We start from the raw sequence: 20,093 nt of genomic DNA, 5'->3' as shown, positions 1-20,093 counted from the left end.
TCCAGTTGACGATCATCTGACTGGCATCTGATATCTTCAAGACAGCAACATCGCCAACAAGGGCTGGTTGCATCAGATCGCATCGAGTAATCTCACATTTCTACCCCACCTACCTCACAACATGGCCGACAAAGATGTTGGGATGGCCGACCAAGATCCCCAGCAGGTCGCGAACGCGCCGGATCCAGATGAAGACGATCTTGACGACCTTGACGATGTCCTCGATTCCTTCCAAGCCACATCTATCTCCCCTGCTCCCCCCACAGCCAACACAACATCATCCTCTGCACCCACAGCATCCGGACCCGGCAGACCCACGACAACCGAGTCCAAAGATGCCTCTGCTCCGATCGTCGACAATCCAGCCTTCGCCGAACAACTCCAAGCCAGCATGGCAAACCTCATGTCCGAGCTCGATTCCAACCCTAACATGCAAGCCGAGTTCGAAAAGATGATGCAAGAACTCATCGGCGCCGGAGCCGCAGGCAGCGATCCAGAAGCCGCCGACCAGATGAGCAAAGCAGTCGAAGCACTATCTCAACCTCCCGCCGCACCATCCACCTCAAAACCTACAGCCTCCTCGACGAAAAAGGACACCCCTGAAGACTTCCAATCCACCATCCGCCGCACAATGGAACGCATGCAAGCCTCCGACAGCACAGCCAAAGCCTCCACTGCCTCCGCCTCCGGTCCTCAATCCGAAGAAGATCTCCTCGCACAAATGATGAAAGAGCTCACCGAGGGTGGAATGGGTGGAGCGGGCGGGGAGGAAGGCGACTTCAATAGCATGCTTATGAACATGATGGCGCACTTGACGAATAAAGAGATTCTATACGAGCCGATGAAGGAGCTTCATGACAATTTCCCAGCGTGGATGGAGAAGAATGCGGAGAGGGAGAAGAAGGAGGATTTGGAGCGGTATAAGGAGCAGCAGAAGTTGGTGGGCGAGATTGTGGGGAGGTTTGAGAGGAAGGGGTACAGTGATGATAATGAGGATGATCGGGAGTATATTGTGGAGAGGATGCAGAAGGTATGTTGGAAGGGCCAGGATTCGTGCGAATCGATGATTGCTAACATGAAATGTGCAGATGCAAGCAGCCGGATCTCCACCACCGGATCTCGTGGGGGACATGAGTGCCGCGCAAGAAGCGCTGGGCGACATAGATCAAGGCTGTCCGACGCAGTGAGCTGGAGGAATGCTGAACATTTGATCTTAATTTGTCGTAATGTGTACATCTGTGATACCCACATATCTGGAAGCAAGCTTCATGCTGGTCGACGGGAGCACGCCGCATTCATTCATTCTTCTTCAGGAAGACAAGATTTCTGCCCGTGGCATTCGACAACATCGTGTCCTGCCAAAACCACCACCAACGCCATGCTAAAGTCATATCTTGGACACACAAAGAGTCGTGCTCCGCGGCGCCCTCAGCTCATGTCCATCTCCACGTCTGCGGTCTCGTTTGGCTGCTGGTGAGCTTGCTGCATCTGGGCCTCCTGATTAAGCACCTCAGAGAACAGTGCGTCGTAGTCCGCATCGTCGCTCCACAGACTGTCGCCATCGTCGCCTGCCTGCTGATGTCCAGTTGCCGTGCCATAATCGTCGCCTTGATCTGTAGGCATGTACGAAAGCAACATCTCCAATTCCTCATCCTCGTCGCGAATCAGTCGATCAATCTCGTCTTCATCACTAAGCTCGACTTGTGGCTGTTGCGGTGCACTTGAAGCCAGCCCTCGCTGCGAAGACATTTGCATCTGACTCCCAAGTCCACTGCTGCTGAAAGTCGGCAAGTCTATCGTCTCCGGCATGCGATCTTCTCCTCCATCCATCTCATCATCTTCTTCCTCTTCATAAGCCGACTCCTCCAATGCCAGCGCCGCCGCAGATCTCGCTTGCGCCGCTTCCCATTCTCTCTGCCGCTGCATGAAGTCCATCCTCAGAATGTCGTCTCCTCTTCTCTCCCACCTCTCCTCTTCCCTCCCACGCTCGACTTTCTTCAAGAATTGGCCTCTTCGCTTCTCCTTCAGATCTCCCGCTCGTGCGACTGGAGGCGCGACTTTGATCCTCCTTTGCGCGAATGGGAGATTTTGGTCGGAGACTTCTCGTCGCGGAGGTGGTGGAGCGGAGAATATGAACGTTGTATTCGCGGGCTCAGGCTTCGTGTTGGGCACGGTATTCTCGTTTGTCGTCGCCATGGGATCGATTCGCGGTTGCTGGTGGTGGGTTTGCTGGTGGCGTCGGCCGCCATAGATGTTGTTACTTCGTGGGGAGAGCGGAGAGGGCGCGAAGGGATCGTAGTGTGGTGATGAGGAGGGCGCCGGGATGGAGAACATTTTTCTTTGACTCGAGGTCTGGGCCTGGTGAGCGTTCGGATGGTTGAAACTGGAACCGCTGCGATGATGTCTCTCGAGTTGGACGCGACGCGTTAGCGGGGAAGTGCCGGAAGCTAAGCGTGTTATCTCCGGACTAGAATAACGGTCGATATGAACGACATTTCGTCCATCTCACGACGACATCTTCTCTTAGACATTTCCGACCTCAACCATGCCATGATCGAACTCGGACTGCAGCGTATTTCACGCCTGCTATACAACACACCGACACCATGGAGAGCGATCCACGTTGCCGGCACCAATGGGAAAGGTTCCGTCTGCACGTACATCTCGCAGATGCTGCAGGTGTACAATGATTCCACGTACAGAGCATCTCGAGGTCATAGGCCTCTACGACTGGGTAGCTTCACAAGTCCTCATCTCATTGACAGATGGGACTGTATCAGGCTCCGCAACTACAGAGGCAGAGACATGGCACCAGTGAGCTCCGAACTTTTTCATGCAGTAGAGAAGACCGTCCTGGATCGCAACCGCGAGGCAGACATTCGAGCTACCGAATTCGAGCTGTTGACGGCGACCGCATTCGAGATCTTTACTCGCGCTAAGCTTGACGTTGCAGTCGTGGAGGTCGGTGTTGGCGGCAGACTGGATGCGACGAACATCCTTGGCCAACCATACGTGGATAAGAATGGCTTCCCTACTACTGAGAAGCCTCGTCCGCTGCCACTTGTATCGGTGATAACGAAGATTGGTATGGATCACCAGGGTCTTCTTGGCAACACCATCGAAGAGATCGCCAGAGAAAAGGCTGGAATCGCAAAGCCTCCAATACGACTTGTATACGATCACACGAATTCTCCCGAGGTCAAAGAAGTACTCAAGCAGGCAGGGACTCGAACTTTGAACAGCTTCAAGTATGGCTGCCAAATTTGCGAGTTGCTCACAGCTCAGAGTTGGCTACCTCATGTGAAGGCGAATGCTATGGTAGCAGCCGTGGCGACACAGGCGGCGCTAGAAGGGCTGGACCGGCTGGATTCCAATGATCGTCTGGCAACTCGCGAGCCGTACGTGCGACTACCTTGGACTTCAGGCCTGGAGTCTTCAGCTCACAAGGACGGCAACGAGCAACGGAGCGCAGCCCCAGAGTACCCTATGTTGGATACCGAGACTGCGGACGGCAAGCCGATGGACGGTTCCACGACAAAGCCGTTTACACCGATCACGCCGATCGAGCAGCCTCCGCAGCAGACAGACGAACATATGGAAGAAACTGCTGCGGAAGCAACCCCCACGCAGTTGCGATTCAGACCTGTCCCAGCCGTCACGCAAGACGCAGACAACGAGGGAGTAAGCGCGGACTTCACGCGCCGACAGTTTCAAGCGAATCTGAAGAATTTGAATTGGACCACTGGCCTTGCGAATCGCAACGATCAACGTCCGGGGAACGCCAGCCCAGCCGGGTCCAGTATCAAAACTGAAACCTTCCAGTCCCTCCAAACCGCAATGGCCGAAAGCGTGACACGAACAATCTTCCGTGGCCGCCAGCAATGGATCAACATCCGCAGTCTGACCGGCCGCAGGGAACGCGCCTTGCTAGACGGCGCTCACAATCCGCAGGCCGCAGAGGTGCTGAACCATAAAGTCTCGGCTCTGCGCGGCATTCCTCGCGAAGAGGACGAATCTGCTTCGCTGTACCCTATCACTTGGGTCGTAGCCATGACCAAGGGCAAGGAAGTCGCGGGATTCTTCGAGAAATTGCTGTTGGAAGGCGACAATGTCGTGGCGGTGGAGTTTGGACCCGTCGATGGAATGCCTTGGGTCGAAGCGATGGGCTCTGCGGAGCTCATTGCAGAGGTGAGGGACGTCATGCCGGATCTGGCGGCTACTGGAGACTATGGACGGGACCTGTTGGCCGCTCTGAAAGCTGCAAGTGAGATGGCGGAGAAGACTCCTGGCCAGAAACTTGTGATCGCGGGAAGTTTGTATCTCGTGGGTGATACACTGAGGCTATTGAGAGACACTCATCAAAAGGAGAAAGGGAATATCGGGCGCAACGCTTGAACGGAACAACGAAGCGTCTTTCGAAAGGGCGAGGTCAATGACAGCGGTCGATCGGACGAGATGGCTGCTCCATGAGTGAACCCCATCTTGCCCTCCGTAGGTCAATGAGCCCTCCGTAGGTCAATGAGCCGTTGAACCACTGCTAGCAGCTGGACCACAACTCGCACACGTGCATGCTCCACGGCAGGCCTAGGGTATTTGTCTCTTCTGGGAAGACTCCCAAGCACGGTCCGCGGAGATATCGAAGAACGTGGCAGTCTCGATGACTAGCTGGGCTCTGAGGAAACGAGTCAGTCGCACGCCGTGTGCCAAGCGGGCCATACCTATGCGGTTCATCGTTCTTTGCGAGCCAATGCCCCTGCGAAGAACACATACCAGCCAGGAAAAGGCGCTGCTAAAACCGCAGAACCTGCCCGCCATGCAAACATCCAGGGCCATTATTACATATCACACAGCCCGAGGACCACGCAAGTGAGGGAGAGCAAGAATCGAGCCTTCAATGCGAAGCCACCCTTCGCCATAGTCGTACAACTCGTACCCATTTCTATACAATGTCCCAGTCCTATCCATACAAGAACCAAATGCCCAATCCAATGCCTTATGCCATTCGCACCAATGCAGACTCTCTTCTGCTTTTCATCCGCTTTCCGCCACTTTCTGACCAATGCAAAATGCGCCGTGGTACGCCTACGCTAGAACGAATCTTGAAAAAAAGTCCCATGCAGCGAATGTAGTACACAGACATGCAAGAATTGAGTAGACAACGTCCTCCTCTTCGCTGCGAATCGTCGCGTGCCATCTCATCCTCATCCTTTTTGACGATCGCTCGTTTCAATCACACGCCCTCAAGACTCCTCCCTCTTCAAACTCGACAGTCCCAACATACTCGCCACCGGCTTCCTCTTCGTCTTCCCCTGCTGAATCCTCGGCGCGCCTTGAATCGACCTCGGCTCCTTCATCAAGCTCATATCCAGTTTACTCGGCGTCCGTCCCGAACTCGGCCGCACATCCCCCGGGAACCGACTACTCGGCAGCGTCGCCGCCGCACTCCTCCACAAATGATCACTCGTGTCGCTCAAGAAACTCGTACTGCTTTTTGAAAACAGACTCCTCCCGCCGCGGTTGCGTTTACTCAGAATAATCTCGTCGAAGAGCTTGATGCTCGGATCCTCTGAGCGAGTCGCCTCGCGTTCGTGGATGAATTCGTTAAAGGCTTGAGTCTGCCGGAGCATGTTCATGTAATCCGAGTCGCCGTGAGGTACGCTGCGCAGAAATTGGTCCATGTTGAAGTGGTAGATGAGGCCGGATTTTTTGCTGTCGCCGGAAGCCGGGTGCATGTAGCGGCGGTAGGTGTAGAACAGTGAGGCGAAGCAGCGGACAAAGGCGGCGCGGACTTGGTCGGCGCGGAAGGCGACCGGGCAGACGATGCAGACGGCTGGGGTGCAGCGACCGTGAACGACGATGCCGCAGCCTGGGAATGGGGTCAGTAATTTGAGTTTGGATAGATTGGAGTGGATGCATACCACTGCAGCGGAACATGCTGTCGTCGCATCGCTCGTCGCAGATGCTACATGGCGTCTTTCCGTCTGGAGTGCGTTTGGACAAGCAATGGCCCTCCGCCCACTTCGTCATCTCGTCGTCGCGGACAGGCTGGATCGTCATTGGTTGGAGGATTGTGCTGGCAGCCATCGTACTCGGCGCGTACACACTAGGAGCGTAGTGCGATGGGGCGCCTAGAGTCGATGTCGACATACTCGGATGGTGACCTATTGGCGCCGAAGGGCGACGCATGGTTCCCATGCGATCGAGAGCGAACTGACCATACTGTTCTGGAGCATTAGTCTTGTCTTGAAGAGGGTGACGTGCATTGAAGAGCGAGGTTACAGCAGAGTTGCGCCTCTTGAGCGTGTCTGCGAAATGACCTGATCGCTTCTCTCGCAGCGTCGATTGCAGAGTGTAGCCAGAGTCATTTCGTGAAATAACACTCGGGAAGGATCCTGATGTCGGCGATCTTGACGAATTCGGCGGTGACGCGCCCGATGATTGGCTGTGACCACCAGTCGAGCTGGTGGAGGGTCGATCGCTGCCAGCAGTCCTTGACGCGTCGGGTCGTTGCTGAAGGAATGCATTGAACACTGGCGCACGCGACTGAGCTGGGAGGCTAGACGAATCGCCGAATGTCGTCGAACTCTCGCTGACGTACGCGGCTAGAGTCGAGGGCGTAGCTCTCGGGTTAAAGATTTGAGGATTCTCGGAGGAAAAGGCATCGTATGGGAAGGTTTCGACCGCGTATGCAGGAGGTCCTGTCGGTACACCGTAGCGAGTGTGATGAGGAGCTGCTGCTTGCAGAAGAGCTTGCAGCTTTCTCCTCTGGGGTCTCGGCAGCTGTGTGGGCGGCTCGGTGCTCTCTATGGTGTTCTGATCCAGATCCACAATGCAGAAGTCATCGTCTGGAAGTTCGAGTTTCTCGTACCGTCGCTCCACGCCTGCAATGTACGGGCACGGAGCCTCAAGCGCTTGGATCAGTCTGTATGGCAAGACTGGAATAAGCACACCGGTCCACTTAAGAGGGTAGATGAGGCTGATCAGTGCCGATGTTGCAAGCTGCAGCATGGATGTGTGGGAGGAGAGAAGGATGATCCGCGATTCGGCCAGAGCGTATTCGAAGAGAGTGATGATGTTCGGGATCGTGAGGCACCGGAACAGAGCGTAAAGATCTGTACCACGCGATCCTGGAAGCTCGTTGATGGCCTCTTTCCGAGCATATAGCCGCAACTCTCGAACGCCGACCTCGACCTGCGTGATGGACGTTATCGGACTGAGTGCTTCTATGCACAGATTACAGATGTATCGCTCCAGCGGTTGCCAAAGTCCGACTTTCGGTGAGCTGGGAGGCACTCGCAACACTGCGCCTCCCGTCATTGGTACGACCATAGTCTTCAGCCATTCCTTCCAGAATCCAGTCAGAGTTCCATCCCTCCCAAGAATGCCGTATGCTCGCGGTATCCAGAATCCAGTATCGCCTTCCGTCAGTCCATCGATTTTCGACGCAGCGCCGTGTCGTACCGGTCTGAGCAGATCTGTCATGAGTCCAATCTTCTCCTCAACAGCACTGATCTCATCCTCCAACATCTCACGCGCCTCTGATTCCGAAGCAACCGACGGAAGTTCTGCCAATAATCTGCTCAACTTTGCTCGCTCCGCCGACAATCTCTCGCCCAGACTGCTCGCAAGTTCCCGCTCTTCATTGCTCATATTCGCCCTCCTCCACTCTTCGCACTGTCGTTCGAGCGCTTCTGACGCCGACTCATTCAATGGCACCCACAAGATCACACATATACCGTAAAGCTTGCTATTGTCCGAGTTGGTCATGGCGAAGCCGTGCCATGTTGACCGCGGCCTCTCGTCTGACGAAACGACTGTGACATCGTTCGGGAAGGTGAACATGGGCACATAATCCGGGAAAGGTTTTCGTCGCTTCGATTCGTCGGCCATGTGCTTTGTAGGGTACCGGTCGAGGAGCACCGGCTCGTACCTCCGCTTTAGCGGGTGCATGTCTGGCGTGGTTTGGAACGGCTGCGGTGATGGTATCACAGAGTTGTATCCACTCAATCGCTTCGACTGTCTCGCAGACGACTTGCTCATGACCGAGGATGCTCGTTTCGTGCTGTTCATCGTCGACAATCTTCTCCGAAGACTACCAACGCCGCTCTTGATGCCTCCATTCTCCTCATGCGGAGTTATGCGAACCGTCTTCGGCCGCGCTTTTCTGTTCTGCGTCTGAGTGGTGACGGTACCAGCTGCAATGTGCATGTCCTCAAGAAAGCTGTCCCGGTCCGAGGCAAACTTCTTAAGCACCTGGTCGAAATCATCGTCTGTCAAACCAGATCCTCCAATCTTCAATGGCCGTATTGTTGCACTGCTACGATTGCTTGCGGATATGGTCTCTTCTCCCAAGTTTATGCTTCCCACGCTCTTTCTCGCCTCAAAGCTGTACCGCGATATTCGTGGACCATGCTCTGGTGAGCCCGGGGTTGTGGGCCGGGTATCGTCAATCTCAAGTTCGCGGTCCTCGTCGATCGTGTCCTCCACCGGGGCTGCTGTTTGTAGGTTGGCAAGTTTCTCATCGTATACCTGTGACGATTCAATGCCGCATATGAAGAAATAGTCGGCCAGTGGTGCGGAGGTGTCGCCGTTGGAGGCCGCTGAAGCCTGCGACGGCTTCGTGCTCGACCTGGAGGGAGCCATTGGAGATGTGGAGGCGGGGAGAGAGGCGAGCCGTGCTTTTGCACGGTGCTGAGGATCGAGTCTGGCGGACAAAGGCGTTTACTGCATGAATAGGCGGTACTCGAACCGAAGTTCAAGCGGCAGTGGAGTGGTACGGCGTACAGCAGTCAACAATCGGCTGTCAAATGTCAGGTACGTGATTGTGCTCTTCCAGGAGGCTCAACAGGTAACACGCCAGGCACAGCGGTGTAGTGCGATCCGTCGTTTCCTAGTCGCACGGCGTGGAATGGGTTGACGTTGGCCGAGAGTCCGACACGTGGATTGGTACCGAGCGGGTGTGTATACCGTGGCACGAGGAATCCCAACGACGGCAGGGACGGGTCACTGGTGATGCTGTCGAATCCTGGAGTCTCAATGTCGGTATTGAAGACAGATGCGCAACGAAGCCCGGTGTCTGTGTGCAGGAAGAGTGTGTTCTACGGAAACTCTCAGGTCGAGCTCGGTGTCGACGAGGGTTCAACGTCCGAGCGCCTTGGAGAGTTTAAGCGACAATCTGCAAAGATAGCAGAGTCAGACCGCGGGATGGTCCTATGGAATGCTTCTCGCGCATGATTTGTCCGAAAATGAGATATTCTTCGTTTCAGATGTCGAAGATAGATGTGCAACGAACCCTTTTGGAGAATCTGCGGTGAATAGAGTGGATAGTGTTCTCAGGCGTGCTAGGTTTCCCCTACCTCAACAAAGGAGGGGAAGGGGGGTCGTGGCGTGGCATTCACTCCACAGTTCTCACGTCCATGACATGCTTTCTATTGTCCATGTATTCCGATGCAATTCACTCTGAACACACGATTGCTTGAGGACACCTGGACTCAATATCGATCATGCAGAGGCGCAGCGAATACGGGTCTTACTACAAAACACCGCTACGAGACCCGCACACGAATACCCCTGATAGCGGAGGGGACGCAATCCGCTAAGTTCGTATTCCACGTTCAACTCACAAGCCGACATCCTTCGCGTTACACGCCTCAAACTTTTTATTCCCTGCTCCTCGGCAGGAACAAAAGCACCCGCGTGGCACTGCATAAGCGTGCATACACATATATATATGGATCGCGTCTGCGTCAAACGAATCGTGACACGATGAGTCCGCGGACATTATCCTGGAAAACACAACAGACATGCCTTCCCATCGTTCGTTCATGTCAGCCGGAGCAACACTGTGAGACCTAACCACTCAATTCTTCAGCACAACACTCTCAGACCACCCAGCGGCGTCATGATCACCACATCAACCCTGGCCCCAAAGCTGCCCCTGTGAAGAGTAAGCGCGGCCCCAAGCTCCGTCCATGAGCTGTTCCTGCAAGGCTGCACAAGCTCTCTCGGGAGCACTGCGGTGAAGACCAAAGACTTGAGGTCATATCCCGGCATGCTCGCATAATTCATCAAAAAAAAAGTCTCAGAACTCCCATCCTTACTGCATATGCAACCTGCACGACAGAAAATACACCGAGCCGCAATCTACAACTTTATCGGCACTTGAGTCGTTTGACGATTTTGATTGATGGACTGTCTTGTTTCAACGCGTGGTCTCTGCCGTGAATTTGTGCAACCTGCGTGGTCGGCCCCTGTTTCATCATACCGAAAGAAATGCTTAAAGTTGGGGAAAAGGTTTGGCTGGCGCCGAACGTGCCCAGCGATGGTCAAGATGCGAGCTGCGAGCCGTGATGCGGACGGCTGGACCTGGTCGTGGCTGGATAACGCTGTCAGTGCTGATGGTGAGCTTCGATCGAAGCACGAGGGTAAGGTATGGACTTTGCATCCTCGAGAGATTATGTTCCAAGGGCGTCCTCAACTGTATTGAAGATTGTGCCTAAAATAGACGGACAAGCCACGAACCACGAAATTTGTGTGGAGCGTAAACTCAATTCACTTTGTCGTTGAGCTAGCACTATTACGGTATATGCCGACTTCTTGGTCAGCTGCTTATGCAGAATACGCCTTTAGAAGACAGACCACGCAGCATGCGCATTTTGAGAAAGTCGATCACGCACGGCAATAGATCTGAAGCATTTCGGCCGTTCATCTGATCGAAACATGACAGAACGCAACCGCGTGGCCTATAACACTTTTTCACAACATCCCCACCGCGGACCCTGATCGACCGTTGGTGAGACCACATGGCGCAAGCAAACGGTTCACGGCATGGCGTTCATATCGTGCATGACAAGTCAGCGGACAACAGCCGCACTGATTCAGCGCCCCCAATCCGCCTTACTCATATCAGAAAGTCATGCTTGCTCCTGCTAAGGGCATCAGGTTCTCAGTCCGCAACCTTCAATATGTCTGCCCATTCTCCTGAGCATCAATGCGGCTGTGCGTCCGCCTTGAAAGCCTTGTGGAGAGCTATTCGTATTGACGATAGAATTGTTTCCAATTCCTCTGTAATATGTGTTCGAACTCTGGAGCATCGGATCTGCCAACTTTGGAAATGTGCAAAGCGAACCTTAGGTTGTCTCGAAAGAAATAATTCAGGAACTCTCCTTCCTGCTCCCTTCGCCGATGCCTCATGTACGCTGGCGTGGCTTGAAGTTGCTCGTCTTGTCCAGCCAGCAAGTCCCTCTCTGCCATAAATGCGGCAGACACAAAACATGTTGTGCAAGGCATTGACGCCTTCGGCAAAAAAGTAGTTCTTCGATCTCCGCCCTCTTCGTCCTCCAGCCTCGCCCATAATGTGTCACATGCAAAAGAGCAAAAGAAAACCCCGGCATAGATGCAATGGGACAATCAAACCATTAAGCGTAAGCTCATCCCTGTGGGCTGGTTTCGATTCATCAGACAGACCGCAGGTTCGAGTGAACATGAGACCATGAGCGAGTTCTGAACCGCGGAATTCTTGAGCGATGCAAAAGAAAAACCACTTTCTCCCTCTCAGGATAATCGCAGGACAAAGAAACCCATTTACCCAATATACGGCACCTCCCCCCTCAAGGTTTGGCTGGTTTACTATTGATCAAAGCAACAAATTCCCCACCGTAAGGTATGTAATAATCCTCCGCTGTTCCTGGCCAAATTGCCATATCACCCCTTCACAAAGAAATTGTTTTACCAGCGCTCTCGACAGGTGACCCGCGCTTCTTAACGCTGTACGGCTGAGCCAGCATTGGAACTGGCTCTAGGGATTGTGCTGAGAATTGGGCAAGTTGGTGGGGTATATGTATGTTTGTGCGAGGAGGGAGGGCGGGATGACGTATCTGGGTTGGTGAGGAGGACGGCGGGAAGTCCATAGGGTGGTCGACGCCGATCTTCTTGCATGCGTTTGTTCGTTGCGGCCGAGTTTGGCACATGTTCTGCAATGGTGTCCACGTTCGATCGATCTCCATTTCATGAGATGTGAAGCGTGGGCCATGGTCTGCCAGTATCAGGCCAGGTGCTCCCTGCGAAGCCTCCTTGGATTGTCGCTGAGAATATCCATAGGGAGACCAGAGGAGACGATCACAACATACTGGCTGGCAAAACCAGTATCTCAATGACCATTTCCACCATGTCCTGGAACACCCTTCCTCCACACGGTCTGCGGAGCCGCCAGACTGAGCTCGATTGCATCAAATGCCCTCATCTCGGCCTGCTAGACAACGTGCCAGTCGTCAACCCTCCCCTCTCTCCCATCGCACTCCTCCAATCAACATTCAACTCTCCCAGCGGAACCCTCGCAGACAGCTCACTCAACCTCTCCTCCTCCTCGACCAGAAACATGACCTGCTCAACATCACTCGGCTTCAACACGACCGCCTCCTTATCATTGACATCTTGCCCCTTCATCCCATCCTCCTCTTTCAACCAAACCCTCTCCAACACCACCGACACCTCCCCGACATTCTCCAACTGCGCCTCCAAAATCCACTGCCGCAACGCATCCTTCTCCCTCCTCTGCCGTTCCGTAATCTTCGACCGCACAGCGAGTAGAGGCTGAGCAACGAACTGATACAGTTTCCTGAACGTCCTCGCTCGTCCTCCGCTCGCACCTCCCTCAGCCGTGTGCGAGGTTTCAGTGTACGACACCGTCACGGCGAGGACATGTGGGCCCTCTTCTTTCAGCTCGTGGGACAGCGTATACTGCAGTGTATCTCCCGGACTCAAATCCTCCTCCTTCTTCGTCAGAGCAGACTTCAACTCCAACGCCACGCCCGCATCGCTGAACGTAGGAGTCTGCAATTCCGCCGAGACTTTCAGCCCACTCACGCTCTTCGCTTTATCCTCAGCCAGCAGCTCGTTGTTCACACAAAGCGTGCAAGTGAACCTCTCACCCACGTACGCGGCGCCGAACGAAGCGGGAAGGGTGAGAAGAGGCGTGAGTGGGAACGTTGAATTCTGATCGGCACTTGGGTAGGCTAGAGACGCCTTTGCAGGGATATCGAGACCGTTGTTGAATGCGGTGGACAGGAGGGGAGTTTGTACGGCGAGAGTCGGGCGTGAGAGGCGGAGGACTTTGAGGGAGATGGAGTGAGGGCCGCTCACGGTGCCGGCGCGAGCTCGTTGGGGTAGAGCCATGACTGTGGGACTCTTGTCATGACGGAAAGCATATCATTGTGCGAGGTGCTTGCAAATAGCAGAGTTGACGACGGAACGTAAAGGTGAAGTTCAAGTGAACTCATTCGGCCGACGATAGCTCCTGCACCCGTCGTCGATCGATCTAGGTTAGGGTTGGACTGCAGAAATCCGACTTCACTTCGAGCTCTGTAGTCTCAGTGCCTCAGTCCACGCCCAGTTAGCGCGGATTCGCACGCCTACTGTTCGTGGTCTAAGGGTCCGAACGCCGAATTTAGGAGATAGAGCGCAGCATTAGTATAGAATTTACACCTTAATAAAGCGTAGCATCGTTTCGGCCCTAATTGCTACAACGCAATAACGAAACTAGTTATTAAAAATCCGAGACTGTAACTTTGTAGAGCCGAGTCTTGCGATTTAAATAGTATATTAATTATTTAAATCCGACGCCAAACGAAAGCTGTAATAGAGCTCGCGCAAATTCTTTAGAATTCTAATTTGTTAGGCGAAAAACAGGAAAATGCGAGCTCTATTAGGGCACGCAAAACATACTTAAATTTTCTATGCGATACGCCGTTCGAATCGCAAGACTCGGCTCTACAAAGTTACAGTGCCGGATTTTTAAAAAAGGTCGTTGTTATTGCGCTGTCGCGTGCTGCACTACATCTCCTAGAAATCCGGCTTAGGCCCTCAGACCCTCTCAGGCGAGGCGCTCGAAGAGGTTAGTGCTCGCCAAGAGGGTCTGTGCGCCTGAGACTACGAGCTCTGTGCTACAACCATTCGCAATTCCTGGTCGTCATCTATCAAAACCAAGAGATAACCATCGCTTGATTCGATGAGCCGCTCACAATAACAATGACCGTCGCGCCTGCTCCAGGCTCGACAGAAGACTCCATCTCGCTCCAAAGATGTCCACATCTAGAACTCAGACTCAACACACCAAAAGGTAAATCCCGTCCATCGCAAAACCCCACAAAATCACATTTGTCGAACAACAATCTAACGAGACTTTGAACACCAGGTCGCGGAGTCTTCGCCACGAACTCCATACCCCGAGGAACCTTGATCGACATATGTCCCGTCTTGATTCTCGACCCAGCGGAGAACGACAAACACATCGCTCACACTTCCCTGTACCACTACACCTACAACTGGCCACGGTCCGCCAGGACCCTCACCCACCCAAACGGTGAAGCACTTGCCACACAAGCCGTAATCCTCGGTCTAGGCTCCATGTTCAACCACTCTTCCCGAGACCAAAACGTCGGATGGACGAGGGATCTCGCCCGAGAAGTGGTGGTGTACCGCACGTTGAGGGATGTGGAGAAGGGCGAGGAATTGTGTATCTCGTACGGGAGTCAGTTGTGGTTTGAGGATGCGGATGGGGAGGGGAGTGAGGAGGAAGAGGGTGGGGATGTGTTAGGGAGGATTGAGGTTGAGGGTTTGGGGTAGGGAGTTCGGTGGGTGGAGGTCAATGCTGCGTTCATGTTAGCTGTCAGTGCCATGTTCGGCTCAGGAATGATCGGAGGATGATAGAAATAAATGGCGATAGTTGAAAGATTCTGCTCGTTAAGATCCGACCTCTCTCCTCGAGAGCGCTCACGCATTGGACTGATACCGCATCCGTTCTGTTGCCATCGTCTTTTGCAGACGCTCGTATTCTTCGTAGCTCATACAATTCTCCTCTCTCTGCCGCAGGGCTGCCTGCCGACATCTTTGTCTCTCTCCGCCCACTTCTGTGCTCAGTCCAGGAGAGGTCGACCCTTTTGCACTCCAAAACGCCTCGCAGTCGCCAATGTCAATTCCATCCGCCCAGATTTGCAATCATGAAGCAGTCTGCGCTGCACCATTGCCATTCGGCTCCTGCACCGGACCACCAGCAGGGTCCGACTTCTCATCCGCATCATTCCTCAACTCATAAGCCAATTCGAAGCACTCGGACAGCAGAGCAGTAACGCTTCCCTGTCCCTCCGGTACGTCCTCGCCAACCATGAACTTCCCGTCCTTGCGCATGTTGTCGATGGAGGTAAGCTTCATGCTGTAAGGGTAGAGCTCGCGCGGGCTGTCGACTCCACCAGAGCGCTTGACTTCCTCGAGGCATCTCTTCAGAGTCTGCAGCTGGTTGTAGATTGGGAGGAGGGCTTCCGACACGGGCTCGGAAGAGATCATGTACGTGTAGATGAAGGCGTAGCCTTTGCGCAGCAGGTATAGAAGCGTTCGCTGGGCGTGGAGATCGCCGCCCTTACCTTCGGCATCGACAAATTGGCCGCCCACACGTGAGTCGTCGATGCGATCGAGCTGGCGTTGGAAGTCGTACAAGTCTGTTTCTCGGAGTGACCATGCTTGAGTGAGGTTCATGTGTTCGAGGGCATTCTTGATCTTTAGAAGCTTTTCAAATAGCTCCCTGAATCGTTCTTCGACTTGGCCGTTTCTATCATTCCGTTGTCAGTTTACATTCCAGCTGCTCGCACTTCATGAATTGCCGCTCACCTCGTCTGGATGATTTCTGCCCACAGAAGACATCTCGCGAGCAGAGACTTTGCCACAGTCGTCCCATCTTCCTCCACATTGTCGGCGAGCTGGATCAAAGCCAGTCTTTCAGCGTACACGTCTTCTGCACTCTTGCCTTCGTGAGTCGGGGCATCGGCGTGAAGCTCGGTTTGGATCTCGTGTAGTTGGTCTTCGTACTCTTTGACTTCCTTCGATGGGAACTATACCTTTGTTAGAATACGTCACCAGTCGTGCCAGGCTGTCTCGTCCTACCTTCGACCGAGTGTTGCACGCTGAAAGCGACCGCAAAATCGACACCAGCTTCTCGTATGTGCGCATCGTATCCTTGTCCATCTTGCTCAGCGGCGCCCGCAGATCTTTCAGTGTCGCCTTGCAGAGATCAATCCGTGCCTTGAGCAGGGTGAGAAGATCCTCAGAGTGCTGGTTCCTATCCCGCTCAATGGTCTTCTCCCACTTATCAAGGTGGTCGCTGATGCTGGTCAAATCGCTGGGAAGATAGAACCCAGCCTCTTTCAAGTGATTGAGTAATCTATCCACCGTTGCGACACATGAGTAAATTGCCGGTGCTTCGCGGTTGCGGCCAATCGTGAGGAAGAAGAGCGAGATAAGCCGAAAGCAGTCGTCCAGTACTGTGTCCACGCGATTCTGTTCATCGCGCTTGTTTACTCGTATCTTGTTCAGCAGTTCAACCTGCTCCACCAGTTGCGCATAGTACTTGACGACGTCTGCGCTCTTGATATATGTGCTGCGATCGGATTTGAGGAGGGAGAGGTGGTCGCGGATGATGAGGATGCGGTCGAGGATCGGTTGTTCTTTCGGATCCAGCGGGATGCGCTGGTAGGGTGAGTCTGTCATCGTAGGAGGGTGTTCTAGTGTGGTGTGTGTCGAAAGGAATGGTGATTGTGAGGTTGGTGGTGGAAGACGAGCGAGGATGTCATGAGAGGCGCGGCGGCGATAGATGGATGTCCGAATGACCCCGCTTCCTAGTCTCAGACGCACAGACTATACTTGGCGGCGCTAATCCCCTTCGGGGGCGCCTTCCTGTATAGTCTAAGAGCGCAACAGCCGAACTAGGTAATAGAGGGTTAGCTAAAATCTGAAAACTTGTATATTAGTCTAAACGCCTGTCTAATACCCGCAAACGATTCGTATAACTTGTAAAATTAATCTAATATAATTTGTTTCCGCCTAATCGCAATAGCCGCACCTTAGTCGCCTAAAAGGGAATCTCTAGCCGCTCCTAGACCTCTAGACGTATTATATCCTCCCTTTATATAACACTACCTCTACCCGCCTTTGCGCTACTAGTCGTCTGTACCTATCCGGCGAAGGTAGCTATTATATAACTTACACTTAGTTATACCGTAGGGTACTCGACTAAGCCTATGCGTTTATACGTGCTATTAGGGCTTCCTTCTTCTGCTATCTAACTACTCTATCCTCTACCTCCCGCTAAGCGCGGGCAGCTATACTAGACCTGCGACCTAAAGAGGTTAAAGCGACGTTTATATTAGCACTCGGGGTTAGGTCTCGACGCCTAGCAGCCGCCGGTAGTATAGCAACTAACTAACGTCTAACGCTTAGCTCTCGTCTCTCTCTATGCCTAACTCTACTGCCGTCTAGCGCATTTCCGCTGTACTCCGGCCTTTGCGACACTAAGCTGCCTGGCTAAATAGTATCTGCCTTCTTCTAAATGTTCCTAGTGTGCGTAAGCTTTAGTTCGTAGTACGGAATCCTAGGCGCGAGGTATCTACTTATAGTCTCGCGTACTAGCTACGCTATAGTAGCGTAGTAGGATAGCGGGTTTCGGTTGCGGACGTCTTCTAGCATAGCGCTGCGCCTATCGCCGACGCCTGCGCGGCTGCCGTATATTCCCCTAGGGCGAGGAGCTGCTATCTCGTATACGTTGTTATACTCGTAGTCTAGGAAGGTGCTCGATAGTAGTACCTTTATCTAGCGTCGGACATGCTAGCGCACTCTCTAGAGAGTTCCTTTGCGAGGATTGCGCTCGACGGTCTCTTCGTATTGCTAGCATATACTAATCTTTAGATGTTAGTAGCTACGAGCGACTAGTTAGGCTCGATACGCACCTAAATAGGTAGTAATTAATAAGTAGATGCGGAAGAGGATAATTAGGCTAGACCGGTAGAAGGCGATCGTTGTTAATGTCGATGCGATATGTTTAAACGTTGTTAATGTCCGAGAGATAAATACTTCGCCCTATCGCGTCTGTTTTGTCTTCGCGTCGTCGTCTTGTTTGCCTAGTAAATGTGCAGGTCTGCGTAGGCGTTACGCGTACGTAATGTCGGATTGTTTCCTTAATCTATGTTAGCTATCGTATAATCTCGCTAGACGATCCGACTAATGTGCAGTTTAGCTGTTAGTCCGCCGGTCGCAAATATTGTAGCTAATGCTCTACCTAACTACCTATATGCTACGTACTGCTCCGCCTATCGATTGTAGCCTAGGGCTCTAGGCGATACTACTTTAGCTGCTTGCCGTTTAGCTACTTGCCGTTTAGCTGCTTACCGTTTAGCTGCTTGTCGTTCTGCTACTTGTTGTTCTGCTGCTTATCGTTCTACTGCTTATCGTTCTGCTACTAAGTCTACGTTGTTAGAGGCTCTAGGTAATAGTCTTGCGTCGGATGACGTGCGCCTATCTAGATGCTCTACTTCTTAAGTAACCTAGCGAGGTTATTAATAAGTTTTGCTAGCTAAGGACTGTCTGGCTAGTATTATGTCGGTTCTGCTATTACTATATTACTATACGGGCTATATAGGTAGCCGGGCGCTCTACTACGCCGAGGCTAAAGGCTATGTTAGACTCCTTAGTCCGGTTCTTTGTATTAGGCCCGTCCCCCTTACTATCGGCTGTTAGGCGAAGGTTAATATATCTAAGTTGTCGTCGTAGCCTAGCTTAGGTTATGTTACGGTATATAATACTTTTAATAAGAAACTAGTAGATATAAGCAGGCTTTTAGGGTTTAATTGAAATCTACTTAACTAAACGCTCGAGCTATCGCCTATAGGGCTATCCTAACGACAGGCAAGCAACTAATAGCAGTGCTAAAGGTTCTATACACTTTACTATTAAAAGGGACTCGCGAAATAAATACTAAAGCTAACACTTACAGGGCTATCCTAGAGACAGGTAAGCTATAAAGAATGCTCGTGTCGCATCTTACCTAAGTGCTACAAACATGCTTATAAAATTAGTTAAATATAGTTAACGCTCGTGCTCGCTACCTCTAAATCATTTGCCTCTACGCCTGTCTAACTTCTTTAGCCTACTGCTAGGAGGAACCCGGCTACCGTAACTCTAGTCCTAGTGCGAAAAGATGCTTTAGACGACGTGTCTATCTAAGTCGATCGAACCCTCGTTTCGCTTACGTCCCGGGCTTAGGTTAACCTATCTAGGCAAGAAGAACGTGCCGGTTAGTTCGCCGCCCTCTAAGACGTGTCTTCCGCCGGAAGGGCTATCCTGCCAGACGTCGAATCCGAACGGGGTAAATAACTTCTTCCCGCTTCGCTTAGTAGAGTCAGCTATTAGAGTGTGCGGATCGTTATGCCGGGACTTCGTAGGCGTCTCCTTAGGCGTCTACTTCTTCGCCGGCCTCTCCTTCTAAGAGGACCTTATTCTAGCCTCCTCGTAGGCAGCCTCCTCCCGCTCCTCCCTAATCTTATCCGCTAACCGCGCCTTGTCCTCGCGCACTTTATTACTTATGCGGCGAGTTGTCCTACGACCTATAACCTTAGACGCGTCCGCTATTTCTACGTCCGATTGTAGAGCGCCTATCGAACGAGTGCTTGTACGCCTATTATATATAGGCGTCTTTAGCTAGATAGAAGGTAGCGCTATCGTTACCGGAGGACTATCTAGATCTAGAAGGTCGCGACGGGAGTAGTCTTAGTTAATTACTTTGTTAACCTCTCCCTACGCTTCCTTTAGAGCGGTTTTTAGGTAGTCGGTGTACTCTTCCGCGTCGAATCGAGCGTCGTATCTAAATAGGACTATAATGCACCTATACTTCTTATATTTGCCTAAGACGCGTCCGCTACTATAGTGCGTTATAACCTCGGGGACATTCTCTATACTTATAAAGAGTAACATATCGGAGATCTTTATTTAAGCGTCTCCTAAGCTAGGAAGACGCTCCGTCTCTTCGTCCTCCTTACTCTCCTTACGGTCCGGCGTTGCTTCCTTCGTGTACTTCGTAGCTAGACTGTTCGTAGCTAGACTATACTTGTTATAATTGCTATAAAGTAGGTAGTTAGTACAGGCACCTAAGAAGAGGAACTCTCTATCCCTAGCCCTCTCCTATATAGGGTGTAGCTAGACAATATAGTCGTTTGCGAATCTATTCGGATTGTTAGCTAGGCCGCACTTCGTACAAGTCTTAGTAGCCGACATAA

General features: G+C 52.6%; 7 protein-coding genes across 7 annotated transcripts; 3 read left to right on the top strand and 4 right to left on the bottom strand.

Annotated features, from left to right (window-relative positions):
- Window positions 1-172: 172 nt before the first annotated feature.
- Window positions 173-1,187, top strand: MYCGRDRAFT_64297 (uncharacterized protein; the record flags this gene model as incomplete). Its single annotated transcript, XM_003848070.2, has 2 exons — window positions 173-1,030; window positions 1,089-1,187. 2 exons carry the CDS (start codon window positions 392-394, stop codon window positions 1,185-1,187), a joined length of 738 nt encoding a protein of 245 aa, XP_003848118.1.
- A 241-nt stretch (window positions 1,188-1,428) lies between these two features.
- MYCGRDRAFT_97103 (uncharacterized protein) lies at window positions 1,429-2,196 on the bottom strand (the record flags this gene model as incomplete). The annotated part of the gene is made up of 1 exon (XM_003847921.1): window positions 1,429-2,196. The coding sequence occupies one exon, from the start codon at window positions 2,194-2,196 to the stop codon at window positions 1,429-1,431; it is 768 nt and encodes a 255-aa protein (XP_003847969.1).
- Window positions 2,197-2,518: 322 nt separating this feature from the next.
- Window positions 2,519-4,675, top strand: MYCGRDRAFT_64294 (uncharacterized protein; the record flags this gene model as incomplete). Its single annotated transcript, XM_003848071.1, has 2 exons — window positions 2,519-3,248; window positions 3,687-4,675. 2 exons carry the CDS (start codon window positions 2,551-2,553, stop codon window positions 4,393-4,395), a joined length of 1,407 nt encoding a protein of 468 aa, XP_003848119.1.
- Window positions 4,676-5,240: 565 nt separating this feature from the next.
- On the bottom strand, window positions 5,241-8,643 carry MYCGRDRAFT_50401 (uncharacterized protein; the record flags this gene model as incomplete). Its single annotated transcript, XM_003847920.1, has 3 exons — window positions 5,241-5,866; window positions 5,919-6,210; window positions 6,280-8,643. The coding sequence occupies 3 exons, from the start codon at window positions 8,641-8,643 to the stop codon at window positions 5,241-5,243; spliced, it is 3,282 nt and encodes a 1,093-aa protein (XP_003847968.1).
- A 3,594-nt stretch (window positions 8,644-12,237) lies between these two features.
- Window positions 12,238-13,280, bottom strand: MYCGRDRAFT_77482 (uncharacterized protein; the record flags this gene model as incomplete). Its single annotated transcript, XM_003847919.1, has 1 exon — window positions 12,238-13,280. One exon carries the CDS (start codon window positions 13,171-13,173, stop codon window positions 12,238-12,240), a length of 936 nt encoding a protein of 311 aa, XP_003847967.1.
- A 775-nt stretch (window positions 13,281-14,055) lies between these two features.
- On the top strand, window positions 14,056-14,553 carry MYCGRDRAFT_28900 (uncharacterized protein; the record flags this gene model as incomplete). Its single annotated transcript, XM_003848072.1, has 2 exons — window positions 14,056-14,116; window positions 14,192-14,553. Coding segments are annotated over 2 exons (423 nt in total), but the record flags the coding sequence as incomplete, so codon positions are not given.
- A 100-nt stretch (window positions 14,554-14,653) lies between these two features.
- MYCGRDRAFT_101775 (uncharacterized protein) lies at window positions 14,654-16,557 on the bottom strand (the record flags this gene model as incomplete). Its single annotated transcript, XM_003847918.1, has 4 exons — window positions 14,654-14,662; window positions 15,040-15,601; window positions 15,661-15,881; window positions 15,934-16,557. 4 exons carry the CDS (start codon window positions 16,534-16,536, stop codon window positions 14,654-14,656), a joined length of 1,395 nt encoding a protein of 464 aa, XP_003847966.1.
- Between the last annotated feature and the right edge of the window lie 3,536 nt (window positions 16,558-20,093).

Source organism: Zymoseptoria tritici, chromosome 12 (genome assembly GCF_000219625.1).
Source record: "Zymoseptoria tritici IPO323 chromosome 12, whole genome shotgun sequence".
Taxonomy (NCBI): Eukaryota; Fungi; Ascomycota; class Dothideomycetes; order Mycosphaerellales; family Mycosphaerellaceae; genus Zymoseptoria; species Zymoseptoria tritici.
This window is presented reverse-complemented; position numbering and strand designations above follow the sequence as displayed.